Source organism: Hyaena hyaena, unplaced genomic scaffold (genome assembly GCF_003009895.1).
Source record: "Hyaena hyaena isolate Hyena2069 unplaced genomic scaffold, ASM300989v1 scaffold_1996, whole genome shotgun sequence".
Taxonomy (NCBI): Eukaryota; Metazoa; Chordata; class Mammalia; order Carnivora; family Hyaenidae; genus Hyaena; species Hyaena hyaena.
The window spans coordinates 30,973-45,790 of NW_024082630.1; the positions used below are offsets into that span (position 1 = coordinate 30,973).

The 14,818-nt window shown below is 39.0% G+C and overlaps 1 protein-coding gene across 1 annotated transcript in view; it reads right to left on the reverse strand.

Moving 5' to 3' along the window:
* Positions 1–14,818, reverse strand: part of LOC120227099 (CWF19-like protein 2) — an 84,837-nt gene that overhangs the window by 25,312 nt on the left and 44,707 nt on the right. Inside the window, exons 9-10 of the mRNA XM_039225258.1 lie at positions 4,665–4,761; positions 2,962–3,054 (exon numbers count right to left, since the gene is read on the reverse strand). Of these exons, the coding sequence (XP_039081189.1) occupies positions 2,962–3,054; positions 4,665–4,761 (190 nt within the window). The remainder of the gene's footprint in view (positions 1–2,961; positions 3,055–4,664; positions 4,762–14,818) is intronic.

The following is a 14,818-nucleotide window of genomic DNA, read 5'->3' on the forward strand; positions in this document are numbered from 1 at the left end:
TACCAAAAAACTGCAGGAACTGATTCATGAATTCAGCCAAGTTGCAGAATATAAAATCAATGCACAGAAATCAGTTGCATTCCTATATACCAATAGTGAAGCAACAGAAAGAAAAATCAAGGAATTGATCCCATTTACAACTACACCAAAAAACATAAATTACCTAGGAATAAATCTAACCAAAGAGGTGAAAAATCTATACAATGAAAACTATAGAAAACCTGCGAAAGAAATTGAAGAAGACACACACCAAAAAATGGAAAAATATTCCATGCTCCTGAATAGGAAAAAAAAAATATTGGTAAAATGTCAATACTACCCAAAGCAATCTACATGTTCAATGCAATCCCTATCAAAATAACACCATCTGTCTTCACAGAGCTAGAACAAACAATCCTAAAATCTGTACGGAACCACAAAAGGCCCCAAATAGCGAAAGCAATCTTGAAAAAGAAAACCAAAGCTGCAGGCATCAGAATTCCAGACTCTAAGATGTATTACAAAGCTATAATCATCAAGATGGTATGGTACTGGCACAAAAACAGACACATAGATCAATGGAACAGAACAGAGAACCCAGAAATGGACCCACAAATGTATGGCCAACTCATCTTGGACAAAGCAGGAAAGAATATCCAATAGAATAAAGACAGTCTCTTCAGCAAGCGGTGCTGGGAAAACTGGACAGCGACATGCAGAAAAATGGACCTGTACCACTTTCTTACACCATACACAAAAATAAACTCAAAATGGATGAAAGACCTAAATGTAAGACCGGAAGTCATCAAAATCTTAGAGAAGAAAGCAAGCAATAGCCTCTTTGACCTTGGCCGTTGGCCAACTTCTTACTCAACATGTGTCCGGAGGCAAGGGAAAGGAAAGCAAAAATGAACTCTCAGGACCTCGTCAAGATAAAAAGCTTCTGCACAGCGAGAGAAACAATCAGCAAAACTAAAAGACAGCTGACGGAATGAGAGAAGATATTTGCAAACGACATTATCAGATAAAGGGTTAGTATCCAAAATCTATAAAGAACTTAACTCAACACCCAAAAAACAAATAATCCAGTGAAGAAATAGGCAAAAGATATGAATAGACACTTCTCCAATGAAGACATTCAGATGGCCAACTGACACATGAAAAGATGCTCAACATCACTCATCATCAGGGATATACAGATCAAAACCACAATGAGATACCACCTCACACCTGTCAGAATGGCTAATATTTACAATTCAGGCAACAACAGATGTTGGCAAGGATGTGGAAAAGAAGATCTCTTTTGCACTGCTGGTGGGAATGCAAACTGGTGCAGCTATTCTGGAAAACAGTATGGAGGTTCCTCAAAAATTTAAAAACAAAACTACCCTATGACCCAGCAACTGCACTACTAGGAATTTATCCAAGGGACACAGATGTGCTGTTTTGAAGGGGCACCTGCACCACGATGTGTGTTTATTACTGCTGGAGCCTTAACTGGATTCCAGAGTCTGCCCTCATGATCCTTCAGTCCACCCTTAACAAAGAAGTCAGGATGGTCTCATCAAAATATACCTTCCGCTGAAAATCCCTTAATGCCACCTCACCCAGAATAAAAACCCACTCCCTGAACCTGACTTACTTTCTTTCCTTTTTTTTTTTTTTTTACAAATTGTTTATTGTCAAGTTAGTTTCCATATAACACCCAGTGCTCATCCCCACAAGTGCCCTCCTCCATGCCCATCACCCCCCTTCCCCCCCCCCCCCCCCCGCCCTCAGTTTGTTCTCAGCATTCAAGAGTCTCTCATGGTTTGCCTCCCTCCCTCTCCCCAACTATTTTTCCCCTCTCTTCCCCCACGGTCCTCCGTTAAGTTCCTCCTAATCCACCTATATGTGCAAACATATGGTATTTGTCCTTCTCTGCCTGACTTGTTTCACTCAGCATAACACCCTCAAGGTCCATCCATGTTGCTACACATGGCCAGATTTCATTCTTTCTCATTGCCATGTAGTATTCCATCGTATAGATAAAACCACATCTTCTTGATCCATTTGTCCGTCGATGGACACTTAGGCTCTTTGCATGTTTTGGCTATTGTTGAGAGTGCTGCTATGAACATTGGGGTACATGTGCCCCTATGCATCAGCACTCCTGTGTCCCTTGGGTAAATTTCCCTGATCCTGACTTTCAAGCTTCACATGACCTGGCCTCCCACAGTCTCTCAAATCTGAATCTTCCAACCCCTCCCTTCCAATCATTCCACTCAGGCAACACTGGGTTCCTTGCTGTTCCTATCACACATAAGACATGTTCCCAACTTTGGACCCTGACATCTTCTGCTCCTCATGCCCAGAGAGCTCTTCACTCAGATACACAGACCTGCTGTTGCACAGCAAGCCTCAATCACATTTTCAGTAATAGCGTGTGTACCCACAGCCACCCGCACTGGGCACTCAAGATGCCCCCTGGCCTGCCACAGGATGTACCACCTTGCAACACGCTATACAATTTATTATTTTTGTTGTATACATCGCTTCTTGGCCTTCTGGCTAAGATCAAGTGTTGCATTTTTGCTGTGTACTGTCTCTCCCTACCCAAATGAAACCCCATGCAGGCAGCTGTCTCCATCTGTTTTGCTCACGAATAGATGGATAAATGAATCCTGGAACAAAATAATTTGTTTGATATGAAACAGATAATACCAAGTTCAAGTCTCTCATTCTTTAAGTGAAGAATTTAAGGACCAGTGTGATTTGTATGAAGTCAGTAAGTGATACAGTCCAAAATAAAACCGGGTTTCTCTTTTTTCCACTGGGACACCGTGATGGAATATAAGAGAATACACATGAAAATCAATTTTTAAAACAAGCAAACAAGCAAATGCACGTATCAAAACACTGGCACAGATATAGAAAAGATCCTACATTAAAATATTAGCACCACCCAGGAGTAGTAGTATACGAACAAAATTTCTTACTCACCTCCACTCCAGAAATTTTGGAGGGTTTCTGTGTTACAGTGTCTTTGAATTTATTTGCCTTTTCAAGTTGGGCTTTAAGTTGTTCAGCTAATTCCTTCAGAGGGAAAGACAAGAAAAATGAATGTCATATGTAGCTCACTTAATTCCTCAGTGTAGAGTACTTCACATGTACACGCAGAAGGAAAAAGAGCAGAGCGAACACCCATGCAGCAGTGACCCAAATTCACCTAGCAACTGATAGCCTCGTGGACTGCTTTTTAATGAATTCATCTCAGTTACACACGTCTCAAATGCCCATAGCATTTGTTTATGCTTTGACAGTAAGCAATTACAAGGACATATATTCTAGCGGAGAGACAGAGGCATGGGGAAAATACAGAACCTGAAGAAGGAAATTTTTTAATTCCTTGGATACTATAACCATCCAAGACTCAACATTTCAGTTACTGTAACAAGAAAGCCATAATAGGAGTTAACATATTACCTTCTTTATTGTTAAGTAATTTAAATAAGAACTCTGAATATATTTCATTTTTACTCTAGAAGTTTATACAAATGTAGAGAGAACAAGTGACATGTAAAAAAACAAAGAGAAGCATATGAGCAGGCAGAGAACAGTGTTTTCCCGCTGCAGGGGCTCCCTGACCAAAGGGACACTTCTGGTAACATAAATTAACCTCCTAACTTGGTGACCTCTCTTTCACTAGTGTAAACTAATTCCTCTGTGCGCTTTCAACCCTCAGACTTTATTTCCCTGCTATTATTTCCTGGTGGGCTGTCTCTCTTACCAGTTTCGGGGCTGAGCTTTCTGAAGTTCAGTGTACCAAGGACCAGATTCAATGAGAAAGAGCAGCGTGTGCAAGATACGCCTTTTAGTAGACACACGAACTAATAAAAACAGAAGCGTCTTGTTTGGCCACTTTCATCCTACCAAACAGTGACCTACTGACAGTACAACAAAACAGAAGGCTGGGCAAAGACCACTTATATTTGGACTTGAGAGCAGGACACACACATGACGAGGAGGAGATCTATTCAGTCACGCCACGCAAAGCTGTCTGGATTTGTTCTTCTGCCACGTATGATGTCACATGCACGAGTATATCAGAAATGTGACACCAGAATACAGAAGTAACAGACAGATGTAGCTCGCACCAAATCATCCATATTTTCTATTCAGTTCTAAGGCCACTCAGTCTTAAATCATAACGTTATAATGGAAATTAAGTGAGCTCATCTATATAAGGCATCAAACACTTATCAGGCACAGATGTACTGCACTAAAATATGGCTACATGAATTAACCATCTTTTTTTAGGAGTTCATTTGTTATTTTCCTGAGTAAGGGAGTTTAAGAAAGCAATACATGCTCTCAATAATATGGGGCAAAAAAAAGGAAAGAAGACAATGACATCTTTATTTCCCTCAAATATGCTATGCTAGAATTGGAAAAGACAAAGGAAAATTTTTAAACATATTTCATGCCCTGGGATCTTAAACTTCAGACACCTGATAGAAAAAGTAGACAATTTACTGAGAATTGGACAGTACAGGTTTTAGATATGTTCAAGAATTTCATTAAGAATCAATAAGCTGCAGTTTTCAAACTGTGCTACAGCCAACATTGTGAAGAAACTTCCACAATTACTAGTAAGAAGTTAAATAGTTAACCCTATTCTCCTAGGAACACCACAGAAGACATACCATATTTCCCATCATCTCTGCCTTGATAATCCTGGCTCCCAGTTTGTTCTTCTCATCAACACTCAAGATGTGGATGGAATCATCTTCAGGACCGCCTCTGTTTGAACACGACAGATTAAGAGCATATGAAACAGAGGGACATTGTAACTAACAACATCAAGACTCAAATGTAATTTTAATGGACCTCAAAAAATATTTAGTACCAAGAGATGATGATTCTAAAGCCTGAAAAAATAAACAAAAAACAGAGGTTCGATATCCACCGAAAATAAACAATTTAAGGTTCTTTCTTACAATGCCACGATGGCGTATGGCAGTTATCATAACTGACCAAAGTCCCTGTAAGAATGAGGTAAATACTATGTCAACTATTCTTTCCTATCTAATATTTCCATACCCATTCTAAAAAGGAAGAAAGCAAAAGAAAATTAAGACACTACAATCAGGCCATAGTTCTACACAGCTGGGTGTGATACATTATTGGTAATCTAAGAAACAGGAAATGATATCTTTAACTGCATTCAAAGAATAAAAGCAATGAGCCTGTGTTCTTTTTGCAACATAAACCCTAAATTAGTCAGACAAGAAAAATTAGCTTATGCCTAAGTTCATGGGCCAAGCCTAGATTCCCGGAAGACCAGAGAAATTTCCAGTCAAGGTTAGATTCCTGGTACATAAGAAGTTGTCCCAGCTTACTTCCCTAAGAAAGATCATCGTGGTCCAGGGAAGGGATGCAGGCCAGCCTGATGGACTCCTTAGTGAGGGAGACATAGCTAAGATTCTAGAACTCCAAGGCAGCCAGAGAAAAGAAAGCTGCACAGTGAGAGGAGTGCACTAACCTGAAGAGTTCCCCTTGAGTACTTAGCAAGAAACCACCCATAGTCAGAGAGAGCACCAACCCAAAGAGAAGAGGAGCAATCTCCAGCACCTCTGAGAACAGTGCCTGATCTCCCTACCCAGACAAGAAGAGCACCTAACTCAGAAAGCACTGGGAAGAGCATTAGAGGTCTTGCTCCATCACTGGGGAATAATAAGCTCTAAACTAAATGCTAATCTAAGCCCACTGAACCAATGCTAAAAGCAAAAATCTAAAGGAGCAAACAGTTTCCAATCAACTTAATCATATTCCCCCAGGGCAAAGCTCAAGAATATTTACAGGAATGCAAAAATACCCCACACTCAACAAGGTAAAATTCATAGCATCTACTATCCAATCAAAGATTACCAGACGTGCAAAGACACAGAAAAATAAGACCTACAATTAGGAGAAATAGCTGTCAATCAAAATTAACCCAGAACTGACTCAGATGTAAGACACAGCAGATAAGGACATTAAAAGTTATTACTGTAACTGCATTCCACACGCTTGAAAAGTTAAAAACAAGTAAGACATAAAATAGATCAGAACTGAACGTCTACAGTTGAACATTACAGTGTCTCAGATTACAAAAAAAAAAAAGACACTAGATGGGATTCACAGAAGATTAAACTGCCAAGGAAAAATTAGTGAAACTAAAATATTAGAAACTAGGGGTTCCTGGGTGCCTCAGTCAGGTTGGGTGACTTTTGATCTTAGCTCAGGTCATGATCTCATGGTTACGGAGTTCGGGACCCATGTTGGGCTCTGAGCCAACAGCACGGAGCCTGCTTGGTATTCTGTCTCTCTCAAAAATAAATAAATAAACATTAAAAAAAATTAAAAGCTATGCCAAATGAAACATACAGAAAAAAAGAATTTAAAAAAACAAAAAGGGCATCAGAGAACCATGCCATCATCTTAAATACCCTACTAATCATGTCATTGGAGTCCCTGAAAGAAATGGGAGACAGAAGAAAACAAAGGCCAAATTTTGCAAACTTGCTGAAAACTAAAAAACTTACAAAACCAAAAATTTTAGGGTATTTCAAGCACAAAAAAAAGTACATTAAAGAAAAACTTACAGCCAGGCACATCATAATCAAATTGCTCAAAACTAGTAATAAAGAGAACATTGTTAAAGCAGCCACAGGGGGGTAAAAGAGAGACACACTTAGGCACACAGAAACGAAGGTAAGTGTGACAGCAGATTTCTCATCAGACACAATGCAAGCAAGAAAAGAGCAGCTAACATCTCCAAAGCACTTTAAATTATCAACCAAGAATTCTATACCAAGTGAAGGTATCTTTCAAAAACAAACTAAAAAGAAAACTTTCAGACAGAGCTGAAAGGATGTTAAAGAAAAGCCTTCAGGCAGAAGAAAAATTATACCAGACTCAGGTATGGATCAACCCAAAGGAAGGAAGAGCAAGAGAAATGATGACTACAAGGGTGAATATAGAATACTTTCTCTCATTACAAAAATCTCTCTAACATAATTGTTTAAACAAAAATAGTAACAATATATGAGAGGTTTATGACAAGGATAAGTAAAATGTATGACAACACTAACAGAAAAAACTCGAGGGGATAAATGTAAATAAGCTACTGTAACATTCTTATATCATACACAAGTGGGGTGATATCACCTGAAGTTGGAGAAGTTAAAGATGTATACTATCAAATCTAGAAAAAACAACAAACACAAAATACCAAAAAAATCATAACAAGAGAAATGAAAAAGAATCATAAAACTATGCCATCTAAAATAAGTCATATAAAGGGGCGCTAGAGTGGCTCAGTCAGGTAAGCTGCTGACTGTGGCTCAGGTCATGATCTCATGGTGTGTAAGGTTGAGCCCCATGTTGGGCTCTGTGGGAGCCTGACTCTGCTTCAGATTCTGTCTCCCTCTCTCTGCCCCTCCTCCGCTCACGCTCTGTCCGTCTCTCTCAAAAATAAGTAAACATTAAAAAGTCTTTTTAATTAAAACAAGTTATATAAAGAGGAAAAAGGGAACAAAGAACACACAGGACAAGTAGAAAACAAAGAGCAAAATTATAGATTTAAACCTTATTATATCACATTATACATAAATGGTCTCAACATGTGAGGTAAAATTGTCACGCAAAAGAGCACAACTCAATGACAAGAAACATACCATAAAAACAAATCTGTCAAACATAATGAAGGGAAAAGATATATCTTGTTTTACACTCGTCAAAAGAATGGTGAAGTGGCTTCTTTAATATCAAACAAATTAGATTACAGAGCAATAAATATTATCAGGGACAAAGAAAGCTTTTTCATTTCATATGAAAAAGAGGTCACTCCCATCAAGAGTACAAAAGAATCCCTAATGTAAGAGAGCTTCAAAATACACAAAGCAGGGGCGCCTGGGGGGCTCAGTCCATTGGGGGTCCGACTTTCGCTCAGGTCATGATCTCGCGGTTCGTGGGTTCGAGCCCCGCGTCGGGCTCTGTGCTGACTGCCAGCTCAGAGCCTGAAGCCTGTTTCAGTCTGTGACTCCCTCTCTCTCTGACCCTCCCCTGCTCACGCTGTCTCTCTCTCTCTCAGAAATAAATTTTTAAAAAAAATTTTTTAAAAATAAACAAAGCGAAAACTGACAGAATTACAAGGAGAAAGAGACTAATTTGCAATTACAGTCGCAGATTTTAAGACCCCACTCCTGATACTTAATAGAATAAATTCTTCAAGAATATGGAAGACTTGACTAACAGCATCAACCACCACGACCTAATGGACAGAGAATACTCTACCCAGTAAGAGAATACATATTCCTGTACGTGCCAACATTTACCAAGATAGACCATATTCTGAGCCATACAGCAAGTCTCAATAAATATAAAGGTATTTAAGGGGCGCCTGGGTGGCTTAGTCGGTTAAGCGTCCGACTTTCGCTTAGGTCATGATCTCGCGGTTCGTGGGTTCGGGCCCCGCGTCGGGCTCTGTGCTGACTGCCAGCTCAGAGCCTGGAGCCTGTTTCTGACTGTTTCAGTCTGTGACTCCCTCTCTCTCTGACCCTCCCCTGCTCACGCTGTCTCTCTCTCTCTCTTTCCTAGAAAAAAAAATTTTTTTAAATAAATAAATAAATATAAAGGTATTTAAGTCATACAAACTGTGTTCTCTAACCCCAATGAAATTAAATTGGGAATCATTTAAAAAGATCTCTGGGAAATCCTCAACTATTTGGAAACTGAATAGCATATCTGGGAATAACCCATGGTTAAGAACAAAATCAAAGAGAAATTTAAAAGTATTTCAAACCAAATAAAAATACAAACGTAACAGGGCACCTGGGTGGCTCAATCAGTTAAACGTCTGACTTCACCTCAGGTCATGATCTCAGTGTTTGTGAGTTTGAGGCCCACATCAGGCTCTGTGCTGATAGCTAAGAACCTGGAACCTGCTTTGGATTCTGTGTGTGTCTCTCTCTCTCTGCCGCTCCTCCACTCACGCTGTCTCTTTCTCTCTCAAAAATAAGCATTAACATTTTTTAAAAATACATATATAAACATAACAAATAAGAATTTATAGGATGCTAATAAAGTATTACTTAGGGAGAAGTTATAGTTCTAAATGCTTATATTAGAAAAGAAGAAAGATCTCGAGTCTATGTAAAATGCTACAACCACTCGGTAAACCATTTGGCAGTTTCTTAAAGTTTAAAGATATAATTAATCTAGCCATTCCTCTCCTAGGTATTTACCCAAGAGAAAAGGAAGCATACATCCACACAAAGTTCTGTACATGAATATCCCAAGAAGCATTATGTACAATAGCTAAAAACTGGAAACATTCTAAATGTCTACCAACAGGTGAATGGAAAAAAAAAGTAGTATATCTACCAATGGCAAACTACCCACTCATCAATAAAAAGGAATGAATTATTGTAACAACACGGATAAAGCTCAAAATAATTATGCACAGTGAAAGCCAGGCAAAAAAAAGAGTGCATAACATATGATCCCATTTACATAAAACTCCAGAAAATGCAAACTAGTCTATAATTAAAGAAAGCAGATGAGGGAAATCTAGGGGATTTGTAAGGGTGTGGAGAGAGGTGGGAGAGAATTATAAAAGGGTAGCAGGAAACTCTGGGGGATGATGGTTTTTGTTAGAACATACATACTTCTAAACTGACCAGACTGTACATTTCCATGTGCAGTTTATTACGTGTCAATGATACTTCAATAGTTGTTTTTCAAAACCCTCAAAGAGGAGTGATTTAAAAAATTTTAAGTTGAAAACCCTGTCATAATCTCACATTATCAAGGATGTATCTACGGTATTTCTAGTTTTCCTGAATTAGTACATTTCACCATACTCTACTGAAATTAACTTGCATTCTCAACATACATTCTGAGCGAGTAATAGCAAAATACATACACAGACTTTCAAATCAAAACTTGACCTAACAAGTAATTATTTCTAAATAGCAAATTCTCTTTGGGGTAAAAAAAAGAAATGCAAATCTTTCAGTAGACAGCATGTGAAGTTTAAAAAAAAAAGACATTAATATCTGCAGACATTCTATAAGAACCATTCCTTCTCATAGCGGTGAAAGAAAAAACCCTGGTGCTCAGACTAAGAAACCTAAAATATCTTAGCAACATTAGAAATATTAGGTAAAGCACCATTAGAAAGGAACAAGTTTTTGTTCTCCTCAAATTCCTTCAATCTGCATTTTAAACAGCACTTAGGAAGGCCAGTACAGACACTGCGTCCATGGGAGCAGAGCACGACTACCCCTTACGTGCAGCTGTGCGTGGAGGTACTGCTGTCAGTTATTGGACTGTTTTGTATGGAAAATATTTTTCAGTAACTTCTTCCAAATTCAATTCTGAGGTACACATGATTTTTATTGTATTGTAAATGTAATTTATTTTAATCTCAAATGTCAATGTGTCAACAGACTCATGCCTACTAATAGATAGGGATAAAAAAATAAAGGTATAAACACCTAAAAACAGACTCAAAATAAATTCTAAGAGTTCTAAGTTAAAGTTTTTCATGAAGCACTAGAAGCTGTTTCTTTAAAATGCCAATCCGGAGGCGCCTGGGTGGCTCAGTAGGTTAAGCATCTGACTTCAGATCAGGTCATGATCTCACGGTTCATGGGTTCAATCCCCGCATCAGGCTCTGTGCTGACAGCTAGCTCAGAGCCTGGAGCCTGCTTCAGATTCTGTGTCTCCCTCTCTCTCTCTGCCCCTCCTCCACTCACTCTCTCTCTCAAAAATAAACATTAAAAAATTTTTTAAATTAACACATCAACAAAATGCCAATCCTAATGTTGCATAAGCACTGCAAGAAATGAGAAATCCCTGTTAGTATTTTATATAAGAAAAGGAGTTCTGGAGTCAGACTGATGTGGGTTCAAGTCCAGACTCTGTCCTTTGCTAGCTTTATGAGATTGGGCAAGTATCTTAGCCTGAGGCTATAAAACAAAAAAGAAATGATTAATACCTACCCTCACATTATCAGAATCAAATGTGACAATGTATAAAACTATAGTGATTTCCATAACAGAATAAAATTCTAAACCCAACACATAATCTGGTGCCCAATAATGGTTAGCTCCTTTTGCCACCGAGAGCCAATTACTGAGTCAAAGAGGAATATTCTAACCAGTCCTCCATTCACCATGCTCAAAATCCAACGGTGAAATCTTTCCAAGAAAGGGGAGAGGGGTGCCTGGCTGGCTCATTTGGAGACTGACCCCTTGATCTCAGGGTCATGAGTTCGAGCCCCATGTTGGGTGTAGAGATTACTTAAATAAATAAACTTAAGGGAAAATGTTTAAAAGAATGTCTAGAGATGGTTCAAAGATAAGCAACCAAATCCTTCGAAGGGGCCACAGAATTAGAAGCCTCATTACTGAGCCACAGAAGCCAATTCAAGCTCCTCCTCTCCTCTACATTCACTCCTCTGGTTCATGACTTCTTGCCTCTCAACCTGAGCTTCCTCACCAGTATTCCAGCCTCAGACTTGTTCCACTTCCCAAACTAGCTCACACAGTATGTTGGAATCTTTCTGAAATATGAATCTGATCTATTTCAAATGCTGGAGATATTTGTTTCCAATCACTACAGAATACTGTCCCACTCAGAAGCATGACTTCTGGAGTGGTTTACAGGGCATACGAGGCACATTCACTATAACTCCCACTCAACTACATTCCACAAATTATTGAGGGTAATGTGTGCTATGCACTCTACTAGGATTCAGAGACACAAATATATGCCCTCTCCTCAGGGAGTTACTGCATCTGACACTCCAAAACACTGTTCACAAATGCTCAACTAGATCATGCTGACTTATGTCTCCAAGTTTTCTCCATGCTGATTACTCCTTCCCACTTAGGACTAATGAGTTCATCCCTCAAAACCCTAACTTTCCTAGACCCCAAAAGTCCATCGATGGATGAATGGATAAAGAGGATATGGTGTACATGTACATACAATGGAGTATTACTCGGCAATCAAAAAGAATGCAATCTTGCCATTTGCAACTACATGGATGGAACTAGAGGGTATTATTAAGTGAAATTAGTCAGTCAGAGAAAGACAAATACTATATGACTTCACTCATACGAGGACTTTAAGACACAAAACAGATGAACATAAGGGAAGGGAAGCAAAAAGAATATACAAACAGGGTGGGGGACAAAATATAAAAGACTCTTAACTAAGGAGAACAGAGAGTTACTGGAGGGGTTATGGGAGGGGGGAAAGGCTACATGGGTGAGAGGCATTAAGGAATCTACTCCTGAAATCACTGTTGCACTATAAGCAAACTAATCTGGATGTAAATTTTTAAAAGAAATTAAATTAAAAAAAAAAAAAACTGAACTTTCCTGGATTCTGTTCCCCCTAGTGATATCTCAGAAGACTGAATCATCCCTTCCTGTACACAGAACTCTATCCATAAGACCTATTCTTACACCTGTAACTAACTGTTAAGTGTCATGGTGCTTACGTACATATTTGTTTGCATGCCTATATAACCAACTCTTTGATACAGTGAGCTCCTTGAAGACAGAAACTGTGTCATAACTGTTTTTATAGCACTAGAGCTAAGAAGGAAGTGCTGAATTCAGTAAATGTAGATGAACAGCAGAAAGCATCTGTCAAAGCCCTCTAATTAAAGTTCCAAGCCAAGGGACATGTCTGATACAAACATAACCTCCTCTCATCACTGCATTCCTAGTCACACCAGAAGACATTTTTCTTCTTTTTTCAAATCTGACTAAAAGAAAGTTTGTTTCTCAAACTTCCAATTTCCAACGATCACTTAAAGAAAACATGATATGCATATGGACCAGTAACTTTAAGGTAACTCTGTTCCAAAGGTTCATCGATAGTTTTTGGTAAAAATAAAAAGCTAATAGCAGTCAAGTCATAACAATGAGAGGACACTTCAATTTTGTGAGCTGTATGTGACTTAAATTGTTCATTCATTTTTTGTCTTCTGAAGCTACCAAACTCACTGTGGTCCAAACAAAGGAACACCAATATTGTGGGGATCATATGTTGAAAAACGCTGACCTGAGTGGTCAAGAATTTCTGTAATTTTCTCCGGTCACTCACAATTTATAGCCACACTTTCCTCTCCTTCAACACTCCCATCCAATACTAATCCTTCCACTCATTAGTATACATACATACTCATATGGATCCTACATTTGTCCACAGCACCCTTGGGATTTTGCTCATAAATTATGCCATCTATCATCTCTCTTCTAAAAATGATACTTTTCCATTAATATATAAACATATTCAAGTGTCTGCACCTTAAAAGAAAAAAAGGGAGAGAAAAAGGAGGCACTTCTCTTAACCCATGTTTCCCATGTACCCTTTCCATCTCTACCATCTCATGACCCACAATCATAACTTAGTCTATGCAATCTGGCTAATAAATCTTCTTTTACAATGATAATATTTTTTTAATTTTTTTAAATGTTTGTTTATCTGTGTGAGAGAGAGACAGAACACAAGCAGGGGAGGGACAGAGAGAGAGAGGGAGACACAGAATACAAAGCAGGCTCCAGGCTCTGAGCTGTCAGTGCAGACCCAATGCGGGTTTCGACCTCACAAGCCATGAGATCGTGACCTGAGCCAAAGTCAGACACCTAACCGAATGAGCCAACCAGGTGCCCCTACAATGATAATATTTTTTATTAACTTCCAAAGATCTCTATTACTTCTATCCAAAGGCATATCTTTGTCATTTTACTTGACCCTTCCCACCACTTCTCAGTATGCAAGGTTGAAGATTCAATCAAGACAGGACAATGAAGGTGCACCTGGGCAGCTCAGCTGGTTAAGCATCTGACTTTTGGTTTCAGCTCAGGTCACAGTTGTGAGAGCAAGCCCTGTATGGGGCTCTGTGCTGAGCATGGAGCCTGCTTGGGATTCTCTCTCTCCCCCTCTCATTCTCCCTTTCACTCTCCCTCTCTCAAATAAACATTAAAAAAAGAGAGGAGAGGGGGCGCCTGGGTGGCTTAGTCGGTTAAGCATCCGACTTTCGCTCAGGTCATGATCTCGTGGTTCATGGGTTTGAGCCCCGCGTTGGGCTCTGTGCTGACTGCCAGCTCAGAGCCTGGAGCCTGTTTCAGAGTCTGTGTCTCCCTCTCTCTCTGACCCTCCCCTGCTCACGCTGTCTCTCTCTCTCTCTCTCCTAGAAATAAATAAAACATTTAAAAAAAAAGAGAGAGGAGAGAACAATGAAGATATGCTAAACTCCAACCAAAGCTCTCAAGTTTCAAGAAGATTAAGTGAAATCCCAATAAAGCTTTAAAAGCAACAACCTTCACTGTCATGAAATTCATACTCATATGTCTTTTGGGGGGACAGCCTGGGGGGTATTTTCTAACAGAAATTAAACTGTTTATTAGTAGATAAAAAGTAGATAGGGATAAATTAGATGGTATACAAGAATCCTGAACTTCTCTGATGCTAATATTTTCAAAATTAACATATACTTCAACTCACTTCATAGATCATAGGTATCAAATAAAGACATTAAAATGAGTTGCTGGGCACACAGTGAATAAAGGACACATGATTTCATCTGGTTAATGCCACAGCAAAGACACAAGGAACAGACTCTCCCTTACTTTCTCTAAACATTTACAATAATGAGCAAATGTCCAGAAAGAAACATCACCATGACGTCTGCAATTATCCTGTAAGAAGAAAAAAGTACAAGCATTTCTCATTTTCCAGGATTACTGCTCTATTGCAGAAGTCTTTTTCATAATTAATTTCTAAAAAGCAA